The sequence below is a fragment of the Gossypium arboreum genome, chromosome 9 (assembly GCF_025698485.1).
Source record: "Gossypium arboreum isolate Shixiya-1 chromosome 9, ASM2569848v2, whole genome shotgun sequence".
In the NCBI taxonomy this organism is placed as follows: Eukaryota; Viridiplantae; Streptophyta; class Magnoliopsida; order Malvales; family Malvaceae; genus Gossypium; species Gossypium arboreum.
The window spans coordinates 83,660,439-83,685,818 of record NC_069078.1 but is presented as its reverse complement, the minus strand read 5'-3'; the positions used below and the strand labels follow the sequence as shown (position 1 = coordinate 83,685,818).

The 25,380-nt window shown below is 32.0% G+C and overlaps 2 protein-coding genes across 3 annotated transcripts; both read left to right on the top strand.

Moving 5' to 3' along the window:
* The first annotated feature begins 8,782 nt into the window (after positions 1-8,782).
* On the top strand, positions 8,783-9,624 carry LOC108456533 (mitochondrial import receptor subunit TOM20-like). Its single transcript, XM_017755086.2, has 5 exons — positions 8,783-8,878; positions 8,982-9,060; positions 9,156-9,325; positions 9,437-9,505; positions 9,613-9,624. The coding sequence occupies exons 1-5, from the start codon at positions 8,783-8,785 to the stop codon at positions 9,622-9,624; spliced, it is 426 nt and encodes a 141-aa protein (XP_017610575.2).
* An 11,159-nt stretch (positions 9,625-20,783) lies between these two features.
* On the top strand, positions 20,784-25,044 carry LOC108456284 (nucleoside diphosphate kinase 3-like). 2 transcript variants are annotated; one of them, XM_017754878.2, is made up of 7 exons: positions 20,784-21,495; positions 23,425-23,568; positions 23,683-23,720; positions 23,813-23,863; positions 24,360-24,527; positions 24,606-24,718; positions 24,795-25,044. In XM_017754878.2, the coding sequence occupies exons 1-7, from the start codon at positions 21,414-21,416 to the stop codon at positions 24,919-24,921; spliced, it is 723 nt and encodes a 240-aa protein (XP_017610367.1). In that variant the 5' UTR covers positions 20,784-21,413; the 3' UTR covers positions 24,922-25,044. The 2 variants fall into 2 exon arrangements, with proteins under 2 accessions (XP_017610367.1, XP_017610368.1); XM_017754879.2 differs by having other exon boundaries at positions 20,787-21,495; positions 23,428-23,568.
* The last annotated feature ends 336 nt before the right edge of the window (positions 25,045-25,380 follow it).

Here is a 25,380-nt window from a genome sequence, read left to right as displayed (position 1 = left end):
GACTCCAACACAAACTTGGTGATGTATATTTTTCTTTTGGGTAAAGGTGGCATGTACAAAGGTGTTGTTTAGTCACTTGAATATGTATATTGCTTTGAGTAGTGAAGGATGAATTATAAGATTTAGATGGTTAAATGAAATGGTAAGGAAAGTACATGATATTTTGATACATGAACATTAAGTTGTTAAATGAATGAAGTTTATAATCAATTTTGAATGATGCTATGATAGTTATTAAGTTAAAATTATGTTAATGATATAAATATTAGTTATATGAATGTGAAATATTGGTGTTGGTTGTTTTGGTTTGAATTTGCAGGAGGTTTAGGTAAAAATAAGCAGAAATGCTGCCGAAATTTTTATAAAAAAAAAAATTAGAATACTCGAACAAGTCCCGTTCTACTTTTAATACGTGTTTGAACTTCGAGAGTTCAAGATAGGGACTTAATTATTATATTATACTATGAAAGTTATATTAATTGTAAATTATTCGTAAGTTGTCTGATATGTCCGGTAATGCCTCATAACATCGTTCCGGCGACGGTTTGGGGTTAGGGGGTGTTACAATTGTTGGTATCAGAGCTATCAGGTTTAGCCGATTCTCGGGCTAAATTGGGCTCGGAAGTGAGTTTAGAAGTACATGCCACTGTCGAGTCGAAATTGAGTCGGGATTTTTGGATGCTAATGTATTTATTTGATTTTGTTTTATAGATAAAATGTCAGATGAAAGAATGGATAATGTTGAACAGGAAATGTATACTGGAAGTCAAGAATTAGAAGAAACTGAATTTGTTACACTTGGTGTGAATCCGTTAAATAATCAATCTCTTAACGTAGGGAGAGAAAGAAATACCTCACAAGTGTTAAGAGATATAGCTGATGCATTACAGCATATAGTGAGAGCTATACCTACTACTACATCTGTACCTACTGTTAGACAGGCCCCAATTAAAGAGCTACGAAAATATGGTGCCACGAAATTTCAGGGATTAAAAGGAGCTGATCCATCCGTTGCTGAAAATTGGATAGAAATAAAAAAAAGAGTTTTGCAACAATTAGACTGCACCCCCTGAGAGAGTCTGATATGTACTGTATCACTGTTACAAGGAGAAGCGTATCTCTGGTGGGAATTTGTGGTTAGACATTTGCCGGATGATCAGGTAACTTGGGACTTGTTTCAAAAAGAATTTCAGAAGAAGTATATTAGGGAATTGTACATCGAAGAGAAAAAGCAAGAGTTTTTAGTGTTGAAACAGGGGAATATGTCAGTATTGGATTATGAGCGAGAGTTCTCTAGATTGAGCAGGTATGCTTTAGAATATGTTCCAGCCGAGGCTGATAGTTGTAAACGATTTCTACGGGGACTGCGAGATGAAATCAAGATTCAATTGGTAAGTCTCAGAATTACTAAACTTGTTGATCTGGTTGAGCGAGCAAAAATGATAGAACAAGTACTGGGTCTGGATAAAAAATCAGAAATTGGTAAATCAGCTGGGAAACGTATGGGAACTACTAGTTCTAATCCATTACCGAAGAGATTCAGAGAATCAAGAAGTGACTGGAGATCTAGTTTTAGTTCAGATAGAGGTGGTAGAAGCAGAGGTAAACAGATGACAATATCTACTAGTAGTGTGAGAGGTCCATCCCGAAGTATAGAAATTCCAAACTGTGAGCATTGCGGAAAGAAACATTTAGGTGAATGTTGGAGGATAACTCGATGATGTTTTCGATGTGGGGCCACAGATCATTTCATTCGAGATTGTCCGAAAGGTGAAAGTGCCACACCTGCAACATCTCAAAGATCAGTACCTACTGTTCGTGGCAGAGGATCTAGTAGGGGTGGTTCGGGTTCTGTGTCTAGAGGTGGAGGTGTCAGAAGAAACAAGCGATATAGTTACACAATGAGAGGCGAGGAAGCGGCCAGAAAGCGCCGGCAGAGCGTCACGTAGTCCGGACCGTGAGGAGGGCGATGCACATGATGTTGTTACAAGTATATTTTTATTGTATTCTGAGCCTATTTATGCTTTAATTGATCCGAGTTCGTCACATTTATATATAAATTCAAAACTAGTCGAATCGGGGAAATTAGAATCTGAAATGTCTAAAGTTTCTATAGAAGTGTCTAGCCTTTTGGGACAAACGGTATTAGTAGATAGAGTATGTCGGAGGTGCCCGTTAATAATACATGATAAAATGTTTCTTGTGGACTTGTTGATCATGCCTTTTGGTGATTTTGATATCATTTTGGGTATGGACTGGCTATATGAACATGGGGTAGTTTTGGATTGCTATAAAAAGAGGTTTAGTATTCAGACAGAAAATAGGAATAGAATTGAAGTGAATGGCATTCGTATCGTGGTTCGACACGCATTATTTCAATGATGAAGGCTAATAAATTATCGCAGTAGGTTGTCCAAAGATACTTGGCATATGTTATTAATTTCGATGCGGTTGGGAGTCAATGCAGTCAGATTAGGACTGTACGTGAGTTTCTAGATGTATTCTCAGAAGAATTACCGGGCTTACCACTTGACAGAGAGGTTGAATTTGCTATTGAGGTGTATCCAGGTACAACACCAATTTCTATACCTCAGATCGAATGTCGCCTAATCGAGTTGAAAGAGTTGAAGGTGCGATTACAAGATTTACTAGATCGTGGATTTATTAGACCAAGCATTTCACCCTAGGGAGCTCCAGTATTGTTTGTTAAAAAGAAAGATGGCTCTATGCGACTTTGTATTGATTACCGACAGTTGAACAAGGTAACAATTAAAAATAAGTACCCGTTGCCTCGCATTGATGATTTATTTGATCAGTTGAGAGGAGCTTCTGTGTTTTCGAAGATTGACTTAAGGTCGGGTTACTATTAGTTGAAGGTAAAAGAAAGTGATGTACCGAAAACAACTTTTCGTACGAGGTATGGCCATTATGAGTTCTTGGTAATGCCATTTGGGTTAACAAATGCCCCAGTTGCTTTTATGGATCTCATGAATCGTATCTTTCAGCCGTATTTAGATTAGTTTGTGGTGGTTTTCATTGATGATATATTGGTATATTCGAAGACAGAGGCAAAACATGATCAGCATCTTCGAATAGTTCTACAAATTTTACGAGAGAAACAGTTATATGGAAAGTTCAGTAAATGCGAGTTCTGGTTATCAGAAGTGGTATTTCTGGGACATGTAGTATCTGCAGATGGAATCCGAGTTGATCCGAAAAAGATCGAAGCAATTGTTCAGTGGAAGGCGCCAAATAATGTATCGGAGGTACGCAGTTTTCTCAGTTTAGCTGGGTATTACAGGAGGTTTGTAAATGGATTCTCGAAGATAGTACTACTAATGACTAAACTATTGCAGAAGAATGTTCCTTTTATTTGGGATAATCAATGTCAGAAAAGTTTTGAAACATTGAAGCGAATGTTAACTGAAGCACCAGTTTTGACATTGCCAGAATCGGGTAAAGAATTTGTAGTATATAGTGATGCTTCTTTGAGTGGTTTGGGTTGTGTATTGATGCAGGATGGGAAGGTAATAGCCTATGCATCTCGTCAATTGAAATCACATGAAAGGAATTATCCCACTCATGATCTTGAGTTAGCAGCTGTGATTTTTGCATTGAAGATTTGGAGACATTATCTTTATGGTAAAAAATGCTACATCTATACTGATCATAAGAGTTTGAAGTATCTTCTTTCTCAGAAGGAATTGAATTTGAGACAAAGGCGTTGGATCGAGCTTCTGAAAGATTATGATTGTGTTATAGACTATCATCCGGGAATAGCTAATGTTGTAGCTGATGCATTAAGCAGAAAAGCTGTAATTGAATTAAGAGCAATGTTTGTACGGCTTAGTATCACTGATGATGGGAGTCTTTTGGCCGAATTAAGAGTAAAACCGGTAATGTTTGATCAGATTAGATTAGCTCAGTTGGAAGATGACAAATTATTGAAGAAAAGAGAGATGGTACAGAATGGCACAGTAGAAAATTTTAGTATTGATGATTGTGGATGCTTGAGGTTTCGAAATCGGATTTGTATTCCAAATACTTCTGAGCTCAAAGAGTTAATTCTACGTGAAGCTCATGATAGTTCGTTTGCTATGCACCCGGGAGGCACGAAAATGTATCGAGATTTAAGAGAATTATACTGGAGGCCAGGGATGAAAAGAGACATAGTAGAATTTGTAAGTAAATGTCTGACTTGCCAACGGGTAAAGGTAGAACATCAGGTTCCTACTGGATTGCTTCAGCCTATTAATATTCCTGAATGGAAATGGGATCGCATCACGATGAATTTTATTACGGGATTACCGTTGTCAGCAAGCAAAAAGAATGCTATTTGGGTGATAGTTGATAGACTTACCAAGTCAGCACATTTTATAGCAGTCAGGACTGATTGGTCGTTGCAGAAGCTTGCAGACGTATATATTCGAGAAATTGTTAGACTACATGGCATTCCGATATCAATAATTTCAGATCGAGATCCTCGGTTCACATCGAGATTTTGGAGACAGATTACATGAGTCGTTGGGTACTAGACTTAGTTTCAAGATGACTTTTCATCCCCAAACCGACAGACGATCCGAACGGTAATTCAGTACTAGAAGATATGCTTGAGCTTGTATTATTGAGTTTGAAGCGAAGTTGGGAGCGATATTTGCCACTAGTGAGTTTGTCTATAATAATAGTTTCCAATTTAGTATTCAGATGGCTCCGTATGAAGCGTTATATGGTCGAAAATGTAGATCACCAGTATGTTGGATGGAATTGAGTGAAAGAAAAGTAATTGGGCCGGAATTGATTCGTGAAACAGAAGAAACAGTCAAGAAGATTCAACAGAGATTAAAAGCAGCTTTTGATAGACAAAAATCTCATGCTGATCTGAAACGTCGGGATATTGAATATTCAGTTGGAGACAAAGTATTTCTAAAGGTTTCTCATTGGAAAAAAGTTTTGAGATTTGGTCGGAAAGGTAAATTGACCCCACGTTTTATTGGACCGTATGAAATAGTGGAAAGAATTGGACCAGTTGCATATCGATTGGCTTTACCTTCTGAATTACAAAGGATTTATGATGTTTTTCATGTTTCGATGCTACGGAAATATAGATCAAATCCTTCTCATATAATTTCTACAGAAGATATTGAAGTTTGACCTGATCTATCATATGAAGAAGAGCCGGTTCAAATTTTGGCACGAGAAGTGAAAGAGTTAAGAAATAAAAAGGTTCCTTTAGTGAAAGTCCTATGGAGAAATCATAATGTTGAAGAAGTGACTTGGGAACCAGAGGAAACTATGAGAGTACAATATCCTCATCTCTTCTCAGGTAAATTTCGAGGACGAAATTTATTAAGGGGGGGAGAAATGTAATGACCGAAATTCACAGCACCTAGGAAAAGTGAGTTATAGGGCCTCCGTCTTAGTGAAATAAGTTCAAAATAATTATTAAAAATATTTATGAGCCTAGTGGTGTGTCTAATTAGGATCTAATTAAGTGAATTTAGCTTAATTTAGAGTAAGTAATAAAAGAATTAAATTGAATAAAGGGTAAAAGTTTAATTATAAAGCAATAGAAAATAAAAGGATTAAAATGGCAATTAAGCCATTGACTACAAATGAGGTGGCATATTGGTGAAATAAAATCAAAGATTTTTTTAGGTTTTATATATTATAATGATTATTATTATGGTTTTATATTAAATTGTTATGATTATTTAATTGATAATATATTATAAATAAATTAAATAGAAGACAATTGTATGGTAATAAAATATACATGTGTAAGAATTGTATGGGTACATTTGTAATTTAAATATTTAATTACTTATAATTTAAGTATAAAGATATTTGTTAATTAAATAATTAAATTATAAGATTTTTGGTATGAAAAACAAATTAAATAATGACATTTGTAATAATATGAATATATACATTTGTATTATAATTATGTATTTACTTAAATTTTAAGTTAAAGATATTTATTAATTAAATATTAATATTATAAGATTTTTATTTGTTAAATAAATAAAAGAAAGACAAATGGATGGTAATAATAGTGTACAAATGTACAAAGATACATGTATACAAATGTGTTAATTATATTGTTATTAAATTAATAATAATATATATTAGTTAAATGATAAAATAAATAAGTAAAATAAATGAAATAATAAAAGAATAAAAAGAAAGACAAAAGAAAAAAGAAGAAACAAAACAGAAGCATTTTGAAACAGGGAAAGAAAAAGAAATGAAGAAAAGAGAAAGGAAAAACTAGGGTTTTAAGGTTTGAAGCTTTAAAAGGTAAGTCAATTAAGTCCTTTTTAGTTAATTTTGATGTTTTAGGAGCTTTGAAACAAGATTTTGATGAAATTAAGTTGATAGTTCAAGAGTTCATATGTTTCCAAGTAGGGTTCATGTTGGAAAATTATGGAATTAGGGATTTAATTGAATGAATTCTAAGTTAGAATTGATTAAGGGATTAAATTGTAAACTAGGCTATAAGTTTTATGTTGTAGGGACTAAATTGAAGAAATTTCAAAATTAGAGAAATATGCTGGAAATTTTATAGTTAAATATAAGTTTAGACAAAATTTGAATAGAAAAAGAGAGTGAATTGGATTAAGAAAATAATTAAGTTTAGTTAGGATTAAATTGGGAATAAGGTAGGAGTTGTTTAGAAATTTAATTATTTATTATAATTAATGCTGTAAATAATAATGTAAATTACTATTATTTTCGTAGCCAACAAAGAACCTGAAGCATCAGCATCGAAAGGAAATGAGAAAGTCATCGAGGACTAAAACGAGAGAATTACGATGTGTATTACTATAATTTAAATTTTAATTATTATTGATTGCTGAAATTTTAATTGTTATGTATGGTAAGTAAGGCTTGAGGTAAGTATGTGATTATTTGAAAAGTGTATTGATTGAAAAATAAATAAATGGTGACAATTGTATGGTGTTGATGGTATACACTTGTGTGAAAATTAATTTGTATATGAATTAAGATAATAGATATTTGAATTGAATGAGTATTGAAATTTTTTGTGTAAATGAAATTGAAATTAGAAAAAGTAAAATAATACCCTATTAACTTGTCGGACTAGATTCGATACAAATGGCATGCCATTGGATTTGTGATGTGATGAAGAGATTGTAGTTCGGCCGAGAAGATGTTTCTGTTATTATATACTTCGGTTTATCCGAATAGGCATTTAATGCCTTATTGGTGTGTTTGGGAGGATATATTATACCGGTGTGTTATGGAGGATTTACAATATTCCGGGTGTGTTTGGGTTGGATATTCTGGTGTGTTTGGGTGGAAATCCGCGTATCTGTCATAGTCCGAGCTTTGTTAATAGGGTAAATAATTGAAATGAAATTTTGAAAATGAGATTATTTGTTTTAGCACTATTGAAAAGTACGAGAAAGAATGTATGAACTAAATTATGAATTGAGTTAGTATGAGAAAAATGAATTATGAATTTAAGATTTATGAAGTAAAATAATTTTATATAAAAGTAGTTTAAATAATTATAAAATTTATGGTTGATGTTTGTAATTTATTAATGTTAAATAGTCTTGGTTTATAGTAATACCACTGAGTATATCCATACTCAGCGTACGGTTGTTTCCATGCACAAGTTAGTAGAAGTCAAGTGTCCCGGCTCAGCATCCAGAACAATCCCGACTCCAACACAAACTTGGTGATGTATATTTTTCTTTTGGGTAAAACTGGCATGTACATAGGTGTTATTTAGTCACTTGAATATGTATATTACTTTGGGTAGTGAAGGATGAATTATAAAATTTAGATGGTTAAATGAAATGGTAAGGAAAGTACATGATATTTTGATACATGAACATTAAGTTGTTAAATGAATGAAGTTTTAATCAATTTTGAATGATGCTATGATAGTTATTAAATTAAAATTTTGTTAATAATATAAATATTAGTATATGAATGTGAAATATTGGTGTTGGTTGTTTTGGTTTGAATTTGCAGGAGGTTTAGGTAAAAATAAGCGAAATGTCTTGAAATTTTTATAAAAAAAAATTGGAATACTCGAACAAGTCCCGTTCTACTTTTAATCGTGTTTGAACTTCGAGAGTTCAAGATAGGGACTTAATTATTATATTATACTATGAAAGTTATATTAATTGTAAATTATTCGTAAGTTGTCCGATATGTCCAGTAATGTCTCATAACCTCGTTCTGGCGACGGTTTGGGGTTAGGGGGTGTTACATTAATACTTTTATTTTCAAAAATATTTAATCTAAACCATTTGATGTATTTAAATATTAGACCTAAAAAAAATTAATAAATAAATAAAAACATTGATAACAAAAAAAAAAAGATATAAAATGGAGATTAGTGGCGTTTTTATGAAAAATGCCGTAAAAGATAAGCAAAAATTATTTTACTTAAAAAATGGCGCCTTTTTATCCCCAAATTCCCCCCTGAAACTCCTAATTTTCCCCCTAAAATCGGTATCCTCAAAACACCTTTTCTCTCTGCCGCTTTTGCTACTTTAAGCTCCTCTTCTTCTTAACCACCCTCATCAACAGCAGTAACTCTTGAATTGAATAATAAAGCTAGAAGCAAAGCAAATGGAGAGTGAGATTATCTTTGTTGCTCGTTCTTAGGTATTTGCTACTTTTTTACTCCCTTCACCGGACTCTCTCCCGTTTTATTTTATCTTTTTTTTTATCTTCAAGTTATTTGTATAAGAAATATCGAACCTGGTAAAAGAAGAAGAAGAAGAAGTTAGAACGAGCAGCCATGGAATCGTCGAGTGAGCTCGATAGGCTGCACTTTTTCGAGCAAGCTTGTAAAATTTCCGAAGCTACTTATGCTTCCAATCCTCTCGATGCCGACGTTGGCTTCCTCCTTCTGTTGATCCGTTTTTCTCTTCTTCTTCTTCATCTTTTTTTTTTCAATTAAAATTGATTTTTGGCTAATTTATATTTATTGTTTGCAGAACTTAATAAGATGGGCTGGAGCTTTACTTGAGTTGTGTCAATTTCAAAGCATTCCAGATTCACAGAAAATGATTCAAGGTTCTCATAATATATATGCACATAATAAATTTAATTTCATTCATTAGTAATTCAAATATTAATTTTCTTTGTTACTAAAAATTAATTGTGAATAGATGCTATTTCGAAGCTAGAGGAGGCTCTGTCGATTAACCCTAAGAAGCATAATGCTTTATGGTGTTTGGGAAATGCTCAGACTTCTTTTGCATTTTTGACTAACAAGGAAGATGAGGCCGGGCCTTACTTCGAAAAGGCAGCTCAATATTTCCAGCAATTAGTTGATGAGGTTTTTCTGTAGTTTTGTTTGGCTAAAGTATCAATTACTGCATTTATGGATGGATCTATAGATTCAATGCTTGAATGCTTTTTTTTTAACTTGGTAGCTTTGTATTTGTAGGATCCCAGCAATGAAATTTACATGAAATCTTTGGAAATATCTGCTAAGGTAGGTCTCTCTCCATACTTGGTATGATTTATTCTTTAAATAATGCTTATATTTCATTATTTGTGCCTTAACTCATAACTTATAACTCACAATAGAATTCTTATTTTTTTGTGTTTATCCTTTACCAGCAAAGGCAGTAGAAGGTATGGTGTTATTGAATGTGATCCACTAGTTCGCAAAGGACTTGAGAAAATTGTAAGTAGTCTTTAATAGATGGCACTTAACAAGCATTCCATTCATAAACAGTAACCCTCTTGAATAAATTTTTCTACTTGAAAGCATATGGATATACTAATATCGCTTGTTAAAAGAACTCCAAGGAACCAATCAGAGCCTGTTTTTGAGGTTTGAAATCCTTGAGATTTATATTTATATCTCTATGTTCTACACTTCCAATTGTCGGCATATTTCATTTAATTTAATATGTAATTACATATTTTATTCATTTTTTATGAATATTTATTAAATATTATATTATTATTTTATATAAGATTGTTGTTTTAATTATATAATTGAATAAATGTATAAGTTTGAGCTTAAAACTGTTGTTAGTTTTGTTGTTCCAAAGTTAATTTTTTACCCAGAACATGCTCTGTATTTATTATTTTGTTCCTTGAAACAATTCCTTAATTTTTTATACTAATTGTTCCTTGAAATAATTCATCTCGTTATGTGCACAAGTATTTAAATGTTCATGATAGTAGTTGGTTTTTTTTTTTTGCAAGAGAAATTATAGCTCTAATTAATTTATATGGAGGACAAAATGAAATGAAAAAGGTAGAAAGAAAGGAACTCTAGCTGTCTCAAGTCCCTACTAAATTTCAGTGCTCTAGTAGTCCTTTTGGCAACTTAGGAACATTTTGAGCTAGCCTTTAAGTATTGAAAGCATGCCCTATTTTTCCTAACTTATTGTCTTGCAACATTTAGATGTTTTATTGTTTTTATTAATTAGCACTAGCAATGATCTTGGTTTTCAAATTTCAACATCCTAATAACATGGTTTATCAGGTTTAGGTAAGATCAATCCTTAGTGGTTTAATCTTGCTGTTGCGGGTTGGAAGAACTGTATGAAAGAAATCAGTTAAATTGCTGCTGTTAATGAGGTCCGGAAGTGAGTAAATTGATGTTTGAAATATCTTTGTATGGTGGATTGAATGTTGCTGTATATTGTTGCTCATTACCGAATTAATGCTGAAACTAAGCTAATTAAATGGTGGATAATTTGCTGTCGATTATGATGGAAATAACTATTAAATGTTTAAAATTCCTCTTATTTAATTGATGGCTGCTATTGTTTAAAATGCTGTAAATTGAAATGTTTAAATGTTGTAAATTGAATTGTCTGGAAATTGAGATGTTTTATTGCTGTAATTGAGTTATATATATAAATGTTGTTAATTGAGATGTTAAAGTGCTGCAAATTGAAGTGTTTAAACACTGTAAATTGAAGTGCTTAAATGTTGTAAATTAAAATGTTTTAAGTACTGCAAATTGAAGTGTTTAGTTGCTAGAAATTGAAATGTTTTATCGCTGCAGATTGAAGTGTTTAGTTGCTAGAAAAGAGATCTCTTTTCCTGCAATTTCGTAGTTAACGGATTTAGGTTTCACGTTACATTATTTTGTATGTTGTAGGTACATATTATGCATAGCCTTTTCAACGACTTCTGTATTAACAGACTGGAGTAGTGTACAAAAATCCTTTAGACACTTTCAGACTATTCAAATCTATAATATTTTTTCCCCTCTGTTTGTAGGTTCATTGGCATCTTGTCTTGATGAGAGTGTAGTTTATGAAGCTTTAACCTTTGCATTGTCCTCCGAGGTATTAGAATTCCTAGTTCAAAACTTAGCAATTTGTCTTTTATAAAAGACCTTTGTATTTTCAGTGTTGTTTAGGTTCGCAAACAAGATGATGCATTTGAACTTGTTGTTAGTAAAAGACTTGCTATATTTTATTTATATCTTTATATTTAATCTAATTTTATTATTTATTTTAGTTTTGATTCTATATTTTTATTTTTATTTTAATATTTAATAACTTGAGTTCTAACTTTTGGATTTTAATTGTGTTATTAATTTATTATTTTAAATTCTAAATTTGAATTTATCAATTTTTATATTTAGTTTTAAAGTTAAATTTTTCATAGAAAATTTAATTTGATAATGAATTTTAATAGAATTTTAATAGAAAATTTTTATATTTATATCATGGATATTATTCTTCTCAATATTTTGATAATGAATTTTAATTTTTCATGACCTTTATAATATTTTATAATATATATATTTTTAAATTTTATGACCTTTAGCTGAGTTTTTTTAAATAAACGCCGCAAACTTTAACGGCGTTATCTATAGCGGCGTTTTTTGCGGTGCTTGTAAAAACGCTGCAAATAGTTTTAGCGGCGCTTAAAAAGGCAAAAAAAGGCCGTTAAAAGTCTATTTTCCCGTAGTGCTTGTTGTGCTATATTTTGCTGAAGGGAGCTCAAGGAAGGATTGTTCAATGTTTACAAGTAAAATGTGAGAGACTTTCTACAATTATTTTTCATGTTTATGGTTTACTTGACCATAGTTGGTGATGTTGAATGTGTTCACCCTAATAGCCAATGTTTTAATTTTGATGAAGAGGTCATGCCTACGAGACGCGATGGAGAATGCTAATTCTTAGAGTGTTGAATTTTCTAATATGATAGATGATGTTAGATCTTTTTCTAATTCGGATATTGCAAGTGAGATTGTGAAAGAATTGTTTTTGGATGTTGCATTCATGGGGGATAATCCTAAGGTGGGTAGATTGGTCAGCAAGAATGAACAAGATGGATTAGTTTTCTAGTGATTTTGATTGATAACAATTTAAGTTAGATCTTAATCGATTTTTTTCTAAATTTCTAGTTAAGGATTTTGTGGTTAAATTATCATATTTATCCTTGTTGATTTTGCTAAAATTCCAATAAAAGAGTTTATAGTGGGTGCATCTCAATTGGAACATTGCATTACTTCTAATTTTTTAGCATAGGTTTCAGGTGTCATTGTAGAGACTAGTTCCAAAGAAGTTTCTAAGAATTTTTTGGTTCACAAAAAGGGCACAAGGACTTAGAAGAGACAAGCGAGATCTATAAGACAACTAGTTCTTCTGGGTTGTTTAATTATCAATAAGTAAACGAAATGGTGTTGCAGAGGATGTTGATATTGCATAATGGAAATTAGTGAACTGGATGCTAAAGTTTCCGAGAATGATGTTGCTTTTAGATTTTTTCATATTGAATCCACAAGCACATTAAGTTGGAATCCCTGTGGAATTGGAAGCCTAGGTGCAATTCAAAGGCTCTGGCATTCGTTAAAGGTTAAAGCTCCTCATGTAGTTTTTCTAAGAGAAATAAAACTGCATACAAATAAGATGGAATCAGTTTAATGGCCATGTAACTTTCCTAATGACATTGATGTTAATTTCCAAGGTGCTAGTGGTGTTGGGATCTAGTGCATTTAGTGTAGTTTTTCATCATATAGATTTGTAATTTTTCAAATAGATTGGTTTAATAAAATTTCCATCATTCACATTAATATTGTTTGTATTTGTCCTCAATGGTTTTTGTACGTAAAGCAAAATGTATAAGAAAATATTGACTAACAGATTATCTAACATTTAACTAATATTAAGTTGCATTATGTGATTAGATCATAATGAGAGAAGATAACTTATATAGTAGGTAATCTAAATGATCCATAGTCTAATGAGTAGAAATTGAGTAAATCAATTCAATGACTATTGTGATGTTTATCAAGTCAAATTAGGGGATACCTTATCTTAGGTATCAAAACAAATAACTCCTAGAAGGTAAAGACAAAGATGTGATGGTCTAGACTAACAATACATCAGATAAGACCGAAGTAGAATAAATCTTAGATCTGTTAATGAATTTCTTCACTTGTAATGTTCATAATGTGGCTCGCCTCAAATTCGAATAAGTGACGGACTATGTATATGTGACTCGTACAATTTAAAGTACTGAAAGTCTGAATTCAATTGGTAATAATGTCGAAAGCTGGTACGTTGGATATACTGCTTCAACATAACATAGCGTTATTTACGATAGTGAAGTCCATAGACCATTAAAGGGTAAATGATATCCTCTCATTGGATGATAGAAGGAAAAGTAACATGACCACTGATCAATTGTCTGGGACAAATTATTTAATTACTATATGTTAGTAATTTATTTTTTCATGAAAGAATACGTAATAGTTACTGTGAAATAAAATAGGTTCATTTTGGGTGAACAGATTTAACCCAAACAGACTAAAGATATCTTATGAAGGTAACATATATGATAAGGTCGTTGGACAGACACTTGATATGTTGCTTTCATAATGGTATATAATAGGGAGAGCTTAGTCATGGTACTTTAGTGGAATGATTTCATGACTAAGTAATGTTGTAATTAATATACAAAAAATCGAAACTTAATTACAAATTATTTGAGCCCTAATTATATATATATCCAATCGATCCCTCTATTAGCTCGGTACAACCCTTGAGGTTTGCATTTAAATCAACAAGCTGAATAAATAAAAATGATGAAATAGAGAAATAGATCATGTGTATCACTATCGCAGTGAATGCATTTTTTCCCTATAAGCAAGAGATGGCTCAGAGGTTAAAAAACTAACGTGATCTGTTTTTTTTTTATCTAAAAAGTAATAAAAATCCAAATATAAATTTTCATAAAAAAATAAAATAAAATATTTTTGTCAGTAGTCCAAGTTAATTTTGAAATAGTGAAAGACTTTCTTCAAGTCATGACTCAAAAAGATACAGATAAAAACCTTATCTATTGTCTTATAGAAATCGTTGGATTATTGGCCATTATTTCATAAGTTGAAAATATGTTGAATATGTTTGACATAGATATGAGCTACACAGCGAGTTCATATGAAAGTTTTAATCTTAAATCCATAAAAATAGTGGTTTAAATGTGAAAACCCAACTCATTTCCCTGCCTTTAATTAATTTGCAAAACATGAGCACCGCCATTTTGACACAACTTAGACTTGTGTATATGTATATTATTTGGATTTATTTTAAAATATTGAATGTATTTGATTAAGACACGTATGTTTTCCATCAATATTATAGTTTAATGTATTTTTCATTAAATATTTTAATTAGTCTTATTTCATTTCTTTTTAATAATTCAAAAATTAAATTCATCTCTTTCGTGACTAATTTAATGATTAAGAATTGTTCGTCTTAAAACTCAAATCAAATTTGTATCTTCAAAAGAGTAATAACTGACCTTTATTTAAGTAATTTCCTTTAGATGTGATTTAATTTAGTGCCTATAATAAAATAATCTATCAAATCTATTAGTCAAATAAGTATCCTAAGGAGTTATGTTGCCAGGATTGAAATGTAGTTTTCAATCAAATCTCAATTGTATGAATTTTGCCACTCACTCGTTAGCTGGTTTGATGAAGTTCTACTCAAGCATCCATATTTTTCATAGGACTTCCCATTTAGTCAATCTCCAGTTAAGGTTGGATAGTATGCTTATGGCTTTTTTTTCTTTCTTTTTTTTTTTTGGTGAAAGTATGCTTATGGCTTTAGTTCCCTTTTTTTTTTCATTTTAGTTTATTATTCCATTTTTGTTATCAAAAAGAAAAAATAGGTATCCCAAATAATCGGATGGATAAATTAATTACTATTTTTTTAACACCATATTTATAGTATTTAAATTTTGATGTTTTTGGTAACTGCCTCTATCTATGTCAAATGTGAACTATAAATGGAATATTAGACATAATAATAATTGTGAGACTACAAAGGTGCTTAAGGCAGGCAAGAGTCACAAGACAGAGTCAAACGTAGGGTTGGAGAGCAGAAGGTCCAAACATAATGGATAAAAGGGGCGACCTTTGTCGGTTCTCTCTCCTTCAATGGCCTGTCTTGATCCGGTCTGTTCTTTCTTACATGCATTTAATTAAATATACGATATATAAACTTTGATATAATACATCAATATATCATAGTATTTTTAATTAATTTTGTTGTCATAGGAAATATATTAGATTCATTTATTGTATACATAGGACGGTTTGACAAATCTGTTTGGTCTCTCCATCTATGAAAAGGACTAATTATATAAATAAGCAACTCTTTTAGGGTTTTGAAGAAAGCTAGCTAAATCATCATTAAGCTTCTTAGGTATTTAACTGATTGATTTTGAAATTAAAAAATAAAGATGAAATATGTACTGAGTATGTGGCATGATCATAACCCTGAATTTTAGAGTAAACTTGACTTGTGGGCCACGTGCACCGCCAAGCTAAGGTGTTTCGTTGCCATGCATAATAGCTCTAATTTGGAAGATGACATGTTAATGAATTTATTAGGTATATTTTTACATTTAATATGACAGATTTTAATAATTTATATTAATTTTTCATGGTTCTAATAGTTATACATATTTTAGCAATTAATTTTATAGTGATTAAATATAATATTTTTATTTTAGAAACGATATTATTAAGAGAGATAATCCCGAACTCGAATATAAACCGTAAAACGAATGTGAAAATTATTTTTTAAAAGGAAAAATCTTATTATAATAATTATATTTTAGACGAAATTTTTAAGAGAAAAATCTTAAATTTTGAAAAATTAATTTTTATAAATCAGTAAAATAGAAATGAAATTACTTTGATTATACTAGAAAACAATTGTTTTATGTTTGTGTCTATATATTTTGTTTCTTTTATGATAATTTCACTTTAATTGCTGGTTATCAATTACTATTTTTACTTTTCTTAACATAGTCTTCACAAAACATCCCTCAAGAAAATAGTTATAAAGGTAATTTATTTTTCATTATGATTACCGTAGAGAAAGCGGAAGGTAAATGCATATGATGATTTTTTATTTTTCCTTTTAATGGGGCTAAAAAATATCAATTTCATTGTTTCCTTTCTAGTTGAACCCAAAAATCATTTAACTTTTTAGCTATACTAATATAACCCATGAGAAAATATCGTAGAAAAGATTGTATATTAGCACAAAACCTAATCAGATTATAGCCCACGTCCTAACTTAATACTAATAATTATCCTAAAAAACCCCCTAAAACTAAAATCAGCATGTCAACCTCTCAAATCTGTCGCTCCCTCTTCTTTCACATTTTCCACTCTTTTTCATTTTCCAAGTTCTGCAGCAGACCGACGATTCCAGAAAACTATTAAAAAGAAACATCATCCAGTCCTTAAACCGTGCATGACTCTGCTCTTGTGGCCATTCAATCTATAGATTTGCCCATATCTCTGATGCAGCATAGCAGTCTCTAAAAACATGCTCCAGGCTCTCTGCCCCTCCCTGGCATCTTGGACAGTTTGCTGAGCCCACCAACTTTTGCTGATAAAGATTAATTAGAGTTGTAAATAGTTATATATGGATTTCCATATCATAATTTGTTGAGGGTAGATCTAGAGGCCATAATTTGTTGTATATTGGTATGTAATTATTCTTACTATATTTAAGCACTTTACTGAGTTAGTATTAGAGGTGAAAGATTGGGGCTAGCATGGGCCTTAAAATTTTAGTTCATTCTTTTTAAAAATAATAAAATTATAAATTAATATATAGTAAAATTGCATTTTACCCCTAAATATAAAAAAAATTTATTTGATTCATAAAAAATAGATTATAAATTAATACATGGTGAAATTACATTTGAATCTCTTAAAATTTTATAATTTAGTTCCGACCTCCTAAAAGAATTTTAATTTCACCCCTTAATTATAAATCTAATGATCGAGCACGTATTCTATAACATTAAAATACAAATTCCTTTATCATCTCACTTATAATCATAATCCAATAAATTTTTTAAAAAAAAATTCTTTTACCAATATAGATGGTGTTAGAAACCCATCGAGTAATTTACAAGATATCCGTTTACGTCCTAGTATAGGGTTTTTCTTTAGGGGTGGGGTTGCATGGCACATGGACCAGGTTGGCGGAAAGCAACTGATCAGAGCTTTGATCGGATAAAGTTGCGTATAAAATTTACTTGCCTTGGTCAAACACAAATCACTCAGAGCATCCCATTCGTGCCCCACTTCATGTCATTTCCGAAGTTTCATTCATCTACAACATAGCCTACTAGTTTCCCTGCTTAAAAAATTTGGGTCCAGGTCCAATCCACTGTTGTTGTGCTTCTTAAAATATTAAGATTCTTTTAAGAGAACAAAATCCAACGTCAAAATATAGTAGGTTTGATTTGAACATCTCCCTACGCACACACTCATCTAAATTAAATGTTTCTTTTCATCCAACATTTTGTAACTTGGTGGTAAACATTTAGCAACAGTTCAAGCTTTTTCTTATCAAATCTAACGACAGAAAATTACTTGCAGAAAATAATATGTATATATATATATATATTTTGCAATAGAAAGTCATGTGGTGCTATAACAGAGGCATACTTGAAGCACTAAAGTAAATATATATATTTGAAGGGTTAAATCATAAATTAAAGAATTAAACTTTTCGATCCTGCTCAACCTGCTTGAATTTTGAGCATCTTAAAAGATTGAGTTTCACTTTCAGATCAACAAAGTCCAACGTCGGAATATACTCTGTATGTTTGATGTCAACATCTCCGAGCAAATATAGTCTAAATAGAATATTTATTAGGTTACCTAGTTTTCGTGGAATATTTTGTATTTTGATTAAGTAAAGAGATTATTGTTAGAAATAAAAGTATAGAAATTAAAATTTAAATTTATAAAGAATACAATTTAAAAATAATTATTGATTAAAAATCGATACTATAGTCAGTCAAAATTTTGAAGTGAACTTATGACCACTCATCAAGAAGCAATTTGAGTCTGGTCCTTGGTAACATTTAAACTCATAAAATATAAGTCATCTCTTGAAGTATATGGTATCACTTGAACTATAGCAAAAGCCTATTAGCTAGGCAAGGCTGGTGAATAGCTCTATCAGTATTTTGGAAGCATCATTCACTCAGCGGAAGAAGTCAACAGTAATGGCTTGCTTCCAGTATTATGTCGATTTCAATTGACCACCAATGGTATTTAGAAAGTTTCGGATAAGACTAGCCGACGAGCTTACTTGGTTACAAAATTTGGGTCATTGTCATAAAAACCCAGGCCTGTAACAATAAATTAACTTTCCTATCTCGAAACATATAATAGTATGTTTGATGTCAACATATCCGTGCAGAAACAGTCATCTAAATTAAATATTTATTAGATTACTTAGTTTTCGTCGAACATTTTGTATTTGGTGATAAACATTTAGCAAGCTTTTTTTTTTATTATCGAAATTTACGACAGAAACTGACTTCCCGGAACAAGACATATGCTTACAAGGAATTAACGTTGCATTACAAGTTGTCAGAAAGACAACGATTTGCAACTCAGAACGAAAAAGGATGGCGTTTTTTAATTCTCTGGTCAAACTCACCCTCTTTCTCTTCTACTATTAAACTCATTCAAAAGCTCTCTATTCGATCAATGTGTAAGCCTTTTAATTTGGCTCAGGAAATAAACTCAGTAATGAAGTGTAAAGCTGTTGAAAACAGGCATCCCAACAAGGTTTCATTTAAAGGTTGGAAACCTCCTCCTTGTTTTATATAACTCTTTCCAAGTGAAATTTTATATGCATGTATTTAAATGAATTCTATGTTAAATAGGTTGTTTTTTGTAGCACAAAAAGGTGGGTGTATCTTAAATTATGGAAACAAATTATGTTGTTTTGGTGGGAATTTTTCTGCTGCTAGTTGTTGTCGGTTGCTCTGGTAATGATACAGAGGTGAGGTTTTCTTTGTTAAATAATTTAATAGATGTTTATTGAATTGGTTAATTTGATGATGGGATTAAGGCGGTTTCTCACTGATGTTTGGTTTTAGGGAAACGTTAATGGAAAGAGTGGTTTCGATCAAAATGTAGGTGGCAAAGTAGATCCAGTTATAAAAGAAGTTCATTCTAAATCTACTTCGGATTCCATTGGAGTTGGTGAAGCGATAGATAATGGTGGCAATCAAAATGATGGATCAGAAAAAAGTGTTGATAGTGGTGCAAGTAAGAGTGGTTGGAACCAACAATCAGGTTCAAATGAAGGTGGGAATTTGGATAAAAGTGGGAAAGCATCGAGTGAGGAGGTAAAAGGAAAGATGAATGATGTTGGGAAAGTTGATGGATCAGAAGAAAGTGTTGACAGTGGTACAAGTAAGAGTGATTTGAACCAACAATCAGGTACAAATGAAGGCGACAATTTGGATCAAGGTGGGAAAGCATCGAGTGCTAAAGCAAAGACAGATGGTGGGGAAGTTGACGGTGGCAATGAAATTGATGGATCAAAAGGGGATGTTGATGGTGGTGGTGCAAGTAAGAGCGATCTCAACCAGCAATCGGGTTTGAATGAAGGCGAGAATTCAGATAAGGGTGGGAAAGCATCGAGTGCAGAAGCAAAAGGAAAGACGGATGGTGGGAAAGAAGGTGATAATACGCACAACGGCCAGGAACAATCGGATGTTGAAGACGAGGGGATGACAGATGGTGATCAAAAGGAAACTCCGGATGATAGCGTGGACCCCAAGAAAGTGAATGAAGAGAATGGCATTATACGGGACTCAGCCGAACCACCACCGCCACCGCCTTCACTAACAAGTAATGATGGCTTTCAAGTTGAAGAATGCAACTCATCTAATATGTGTACGGATACGAAGAAAAGGTTTGCTGCCTGTTTGCGAGTTCCAGGAAATGGTAAATATCCTCTAACTATAAATGGTTGCAAGTTTCCAACAATAGAAAAGAGTATGAATTGTCATGATGATCACATTAGACAATATTTGGCCTTTTTAACTTTGGTTTGCAATATTCCAGATTCTCCCAATCTATTACTTGTGATTCAGAACAAGGGAAAGGGGCCTCTTACCCTTAAAATATCTGCTCCTGCTTTTGTTGACTTAGATGAAATGGATGTTGAACTCCAAGAGAATCAAGATACAAAGGTATTTGTAAATAATATTGCAAGTTATTAAGATATTCGTGTTATATAGCATGTGTTTTAGGGTTTACGGTACCAATAATATGTTCACAGAATGTTGTATCCGTTAAATGCATTTGCGCAGGTAAAGATTACCATAAAAAAATCAGGAACCGGAAACTTGATTTTCTTAAAGGACGGTACCGGAGAATGCAGTCTCGATTTCAAGGATTTCATTGCGCATGGTTCGGGCAAGTCCTATGTGAACTTCATGTCACAAACCCCTACAACTGCCCTTATATTCGCTGCTGCTATACTGATATTAGCATCACGTTGGATGTGTAAGAGCTTGAGATGGAGGCAACTCCCAAGAAGTGGCTCCAAATACCAAAGGCTAAACAGGGAGCTGCCTGTATCTGGTAGGGCAAGAAGAGAACCGGACGTTAACGAGGGTTGGGATGACCGCTGGGGTGATAATTGGGACGACGAGGAGGCACCAGCATCACCTTCTGTGCCTATAACTCCTGGCCGCTCCTCCAAACGCCTTGCCTCGCGACGGTCGAATAAGTAAGGATGGAAGGACTATTGTCGTTTTCATTTACACAAGCAACTGAAACCAGAGGACTTCCATGATGATATCAATTACTGTAGATTTGCCTCCAATCTATGTCTAATGAGTCTATATGGGTAAAAAGGTTTAAATAAGTATGCTGGAATCTACATTTTAAGCATCAACAAGTTTTTGGTAAGATATCAGAACCGAAATTTATTCTAGAAAATAATTAAAGATATTATAATATAAATATATACGCCAGTCAAAATATCTAAATTTAGTTATCACTTCCGTAAACAAACACTTCATCAGCTCTCGGCTTGTTTATACCAAATCAATCCTCCCAAAAAACAGAACAACAACAACAAAAAATGAGCTCTCACATTTGCAAATCTGCTTCTAGAGTCGTCCGATCACTCCTTTCAGCTTCGAAGACCTCTCGCTTTTTCACTGGTGATTTCTTCATCTTATCGTTTTAGTAACGCCTTTTTTCTGCATTTTTTTTTTCAGTTTTTGGGGAGATCAGCGATGTCTGATCTGTGAATTTATCTCTTGATGAATATGTTTCCTGATAAAGCAAAATGTTTGGTTTTTTAATATTATTATTATTTTAAAAGATCATATTTCGTGTTTGATTAAATGTTGAAAGTACTCTTTTTTTTTTCAGTTTTGTTATATTAATCTCTGATTCTTATTACTAGTTTTAGATCAATCGTCCGAGTCATTTTGAACTCTGATTCTTTATCAAGTGTCGAAATAAGATGATTGTTTAATCTTTCTATCTTGTTTGGACGGAAGTGGAAGATGTTATTTCATCTCTGTGCACAGTGGTTAATATTAGGATTTAAGCTTTGATGAATTAATTAAAATTTTAAAAATTTTGATAGATTTAATTACTTTTAAAAATTTTTAAAGGTTAACCAAATTTATAAAAGATTTAGGGATAATTAAAATGAAAATTTAAAAAAATTATGATCAAGTTTTTAGTTTTAGGATTATTCATTTTTGTCTATTTGATCTTCAAAATCATATTCATATAAATCTTTACAAAAGTAGACTCAAATCGTAAAATGGATGAAAACTTTTTATATGCTTAAAAAAATTATGTAGTAGGTAAAAGTATTAGGATATAGATTACATTTTGTCATTTTACTCAAAAAATCATTAAATTAGTCATTGCATCAAAGTTCAAATTGGTCCTTTTGTTAAAAAATTATCTATCTTTATTGTTAAAAATCGACATATTTGACGGAATAATCAAATAATTACACGATCTGTGCCACGATACCTTATCATAATGTAAAATGACCAATTTTCAATAGTGGACATGGATATAATTTTAAAAGAATGACTAGAGTATTTTTAATCTAATATATAAAGATTAATTTATCTATTTTTGAGTAAAAGAAAGTAAAATATGAGACTAATTTACTTATTTTTTAATAAATAAAGTAAATACAAACACATTAGGATATTTTTACTAATAGGAATGTGACCTTTCAATAACTAAATCTGTGAAAAGTTAAAAAATATATATATTCTTGTGGAGTGTATATTGTAATTGACATCTACACTCACCCCAATGAGTAGTTCGGTACTTGATGTAGACCTTCAAAAAGAGGAATGTCACTTTTTGTGTCCCCCTAACAGATTTGCTTTCCACCCATTTCCTGAGAGAAAGGAAGAAAAAAAAAATTCTGTTCCACTTTTCATGTTTTTAATGCCTCCTTCATCTTAGTATTAGATGTAAGTTTTACTGATTTGAAAAGTTTGCTCTATCAAATGACCCCCTTCCCAAACCTATATCTATTGTATTGGTTTCAATATTATTCATTATTTATTCTTCCTTGCATTTCATGATTCATACAGTTAAAATGATGTTCTCTCATAGGTTTTGAACATTTGTTAAATTTCGGGTTGCTTGTAATGTTATATTCAAGTGGAGTGTCTAATCAAACACTTAAACCATATGCCGATCTTGAGGAAACATGTTTTTCCTCTCAGAATTGACCTAAGCTGCTACATTGTTTGATCTAGTGAGAAAGAAAGTTAAGAATGTACAAGTTTCATGTGTTAAAAACCTATATATAGCTACCAACTTTTGTCGGGTCGAGCAGTAACGAGCTATGTGTCTTTTAGGCAAGATATCAGTTTTTAAGTATTGGGAATGAAAAAATAAATGCTCTGAGAGTGTTTTCTCCATTTGGGGTCTGACCAATTCGACTCTAAGATAGATTGCACTATTGGATTTTTTTAAAAGAAAAAAACTACCTGTGTTTGTCTACTAAACATTCATCCGTACATGTATATGCTTGTAATTTCTATTACATGAAAGATGAAAACATTTTGTTTTAAGGTATCTATCTTTTATGTTATCGTCAGCAGAAGGGCGGGCAGTAGCTGCAGCAACAGCAGTTTCGCTTAACAGTAAGGTGCCTCTTTTAGCTTCATCAGCTTATGGAAATGGTGGTTCAGCCAATGCATCAAGAGGATGGCTTTCAGGAATGTTTGCTCTTCCAATGGCAGGTTTAGATACTTAAATCTCTGTAGATGAATCATCCCTCCATTCCCCCCCCCCCAACAAAAAGAAAAAAAAAGGGCAAAAACTCTGAACTGAATGTTTTGATTATCTCTTTGTAGCTTACATGGTTCAGGACCAAGAAGCTCACGCTGCACAGGTACCATTACACATTCGATTTTATAGCTACTACTCTATGTGATAATGCTACTCATTTCTTCAATATTTTTCATTCCATTTTTCGTCATTCAGATGGAGCGCACTTTCATTGCTATCAAGCCTGATGGAGTACAAAGAGGGCTTGTAAGATTCTTCTGATCTGTATTAACATCAACTTAAACTTATCTAAGACTTCCAAATATTTTTAGCAATAGATTGAAACTAAGTCGCATTGGCTTAAGTTTCAATATGTGTCTCACATGGATATGTTCTGAGTTTTTCTTTTCCAAATATTTATATATATACTTGAAGAATTTTTGAAGATCAGATTCTTACGTCCTATATGAACCTCAAGGATATTTTAAGGCCATATTCTTGTTGCGTATATCTTAGAATAAAAATAAACTTGACATCTGTATAAACAATTTTTACAAGTTCTTCCATTTATTTGGAAGTCCTTAAAGGGCCATATCAGAAAATATATGAAATAAAAATACTATAAGAAAAACACTCAAAGCAACATAGCTGAACAGTGTGATTTCCTCTTCTTGTCAAGTTTATAGTTGTTTCATGTAATTTTATGCATGGTGGATTGAAATATGACAGATAGCTGAGCTAAAAGCATGTGTATATTTACCAGATTGCAGAAATCATATCTCGTTTTGAGCGGAAAGGGTTCAAGCTTGTGGCTATCAAGATCTTGGTTCCTTCAAAGGAATTTGCCCAGAAACATTACCACGACTTGAAAGACAGACCCTTCTTCAATGGCCTCTGTGCATTCCTCAGCTCAGGCCCTGTGGTTGCTATGGTAAAATGATGAACTACAAATCTTATCTTCTCATCGTATTTGTTCCCAACATGGCTGAATTAATCTTCCATAAACCAGGTTTGGGAAGGAGAGGGAGTCATAAAGTATGGCCGGAAACTCATCGGAGCAACCGATCCTCAGAAATCGGAGCCTGGAACCATCAGAGGTGACCTAGCAGTGGTTGTGGGAAGGTATAAGACCAACTATTGTTGAAGTATCTTAGTTTTAAAATAGATGTAAAATATGGGGTTTTATTTTACAATGCAGAAATATAATTCATGGGAGTGATGGTCCTGAGACAGCCGAGGATGAAATCAACTTATGGTTCAAGCCACAAGAACTGGTTAGCTATAAAAGCAACGCAGAGAAATGGATCTATGAAGGCAATCGATGAAGCACTTTTTCCTTTTCATTAGTTGCACAAACTTTTTGTCCCAGGTGGGGCTGAGGCATAATTTCCAGAATAAGAAGAGTTTATAATCTGATGTCAAACTTGATGAATTTTCTAAAACAATAATCTCTTTCATTCTTTACTTATATTTTACTTTTAAATATTATTTTAATTAATACTAATAAATAATTTTTTTAAATAGCATAATAATTTATTTGACCTTTTAACTTTACAAAAAATTATTTTAATTTTCATCTCTTTTGTCTTTGTTGACATGGTCACTTGTATATTATGTTAGTAATTAATTAATTTTAATTTTAAAATATTAAAAATAGTTTTTTGTTTTTATAAATTTTAAATATTTTTTATTTTTTAATTTTAAAATTAATTAATAGCTAATGTGACATTCAAGTGGTGATTTACATTAATTCGATACCACACATTAACTTGAAAGCTAAAAAA

What these genes read in the sequence shown, in the direction of transcription:
- LOC108456533 (XM_017755086.2), top strand. Translation starts at nt 8,783, where the DNA reads ATGGAATCGTCGAGTGAGCTCGATAGGCTGCACTTTTTCGAGCAAGCT. An exon ending in CCAATCCTCTCGATGCCGAC is followed by an intron (nt 8,879 to 8,981) that starts GTTGGCTTCCTC and finishes TATTGTTTGCAG; the next exon opens with AACTTAATAAGATGGGCTGG. An exon ending in TCCAGCAATTAGTTGATGAG is followed by an intron (nt 9,326 to 9,436) that starts GTTTTTCTGTAG and finishes TTGTATTTGTAG; the next exon opens with GATCCCAGCAATGAAATTTA.
- LOC108456284 (XM_017754878.2), top strand. Translation starts at nt 21,414, where the DNA reads ATGAGCTCTCACATTTGCAAATCTGCTTCTAGAGTCGTCCGATCACTC. An exon ending in ATGGAGTACAAAGAGGGCTT is followed by an intron (nt 23,864 to 24,359) that starts GTAAGATTCTTC and finishes TATATTTACCAG; the next exon opens with ATTGCAGAAATCATATCTCG. An exon ending in CAGGCCCTGTGGTTGCTATG is followed by an intron (nt 24,528 to 24,605) that starts GTAAAATGATGA and finishes TCCATAAACCAG; the next exon opens with GTTTGGGAAGGAGAGGGAGT.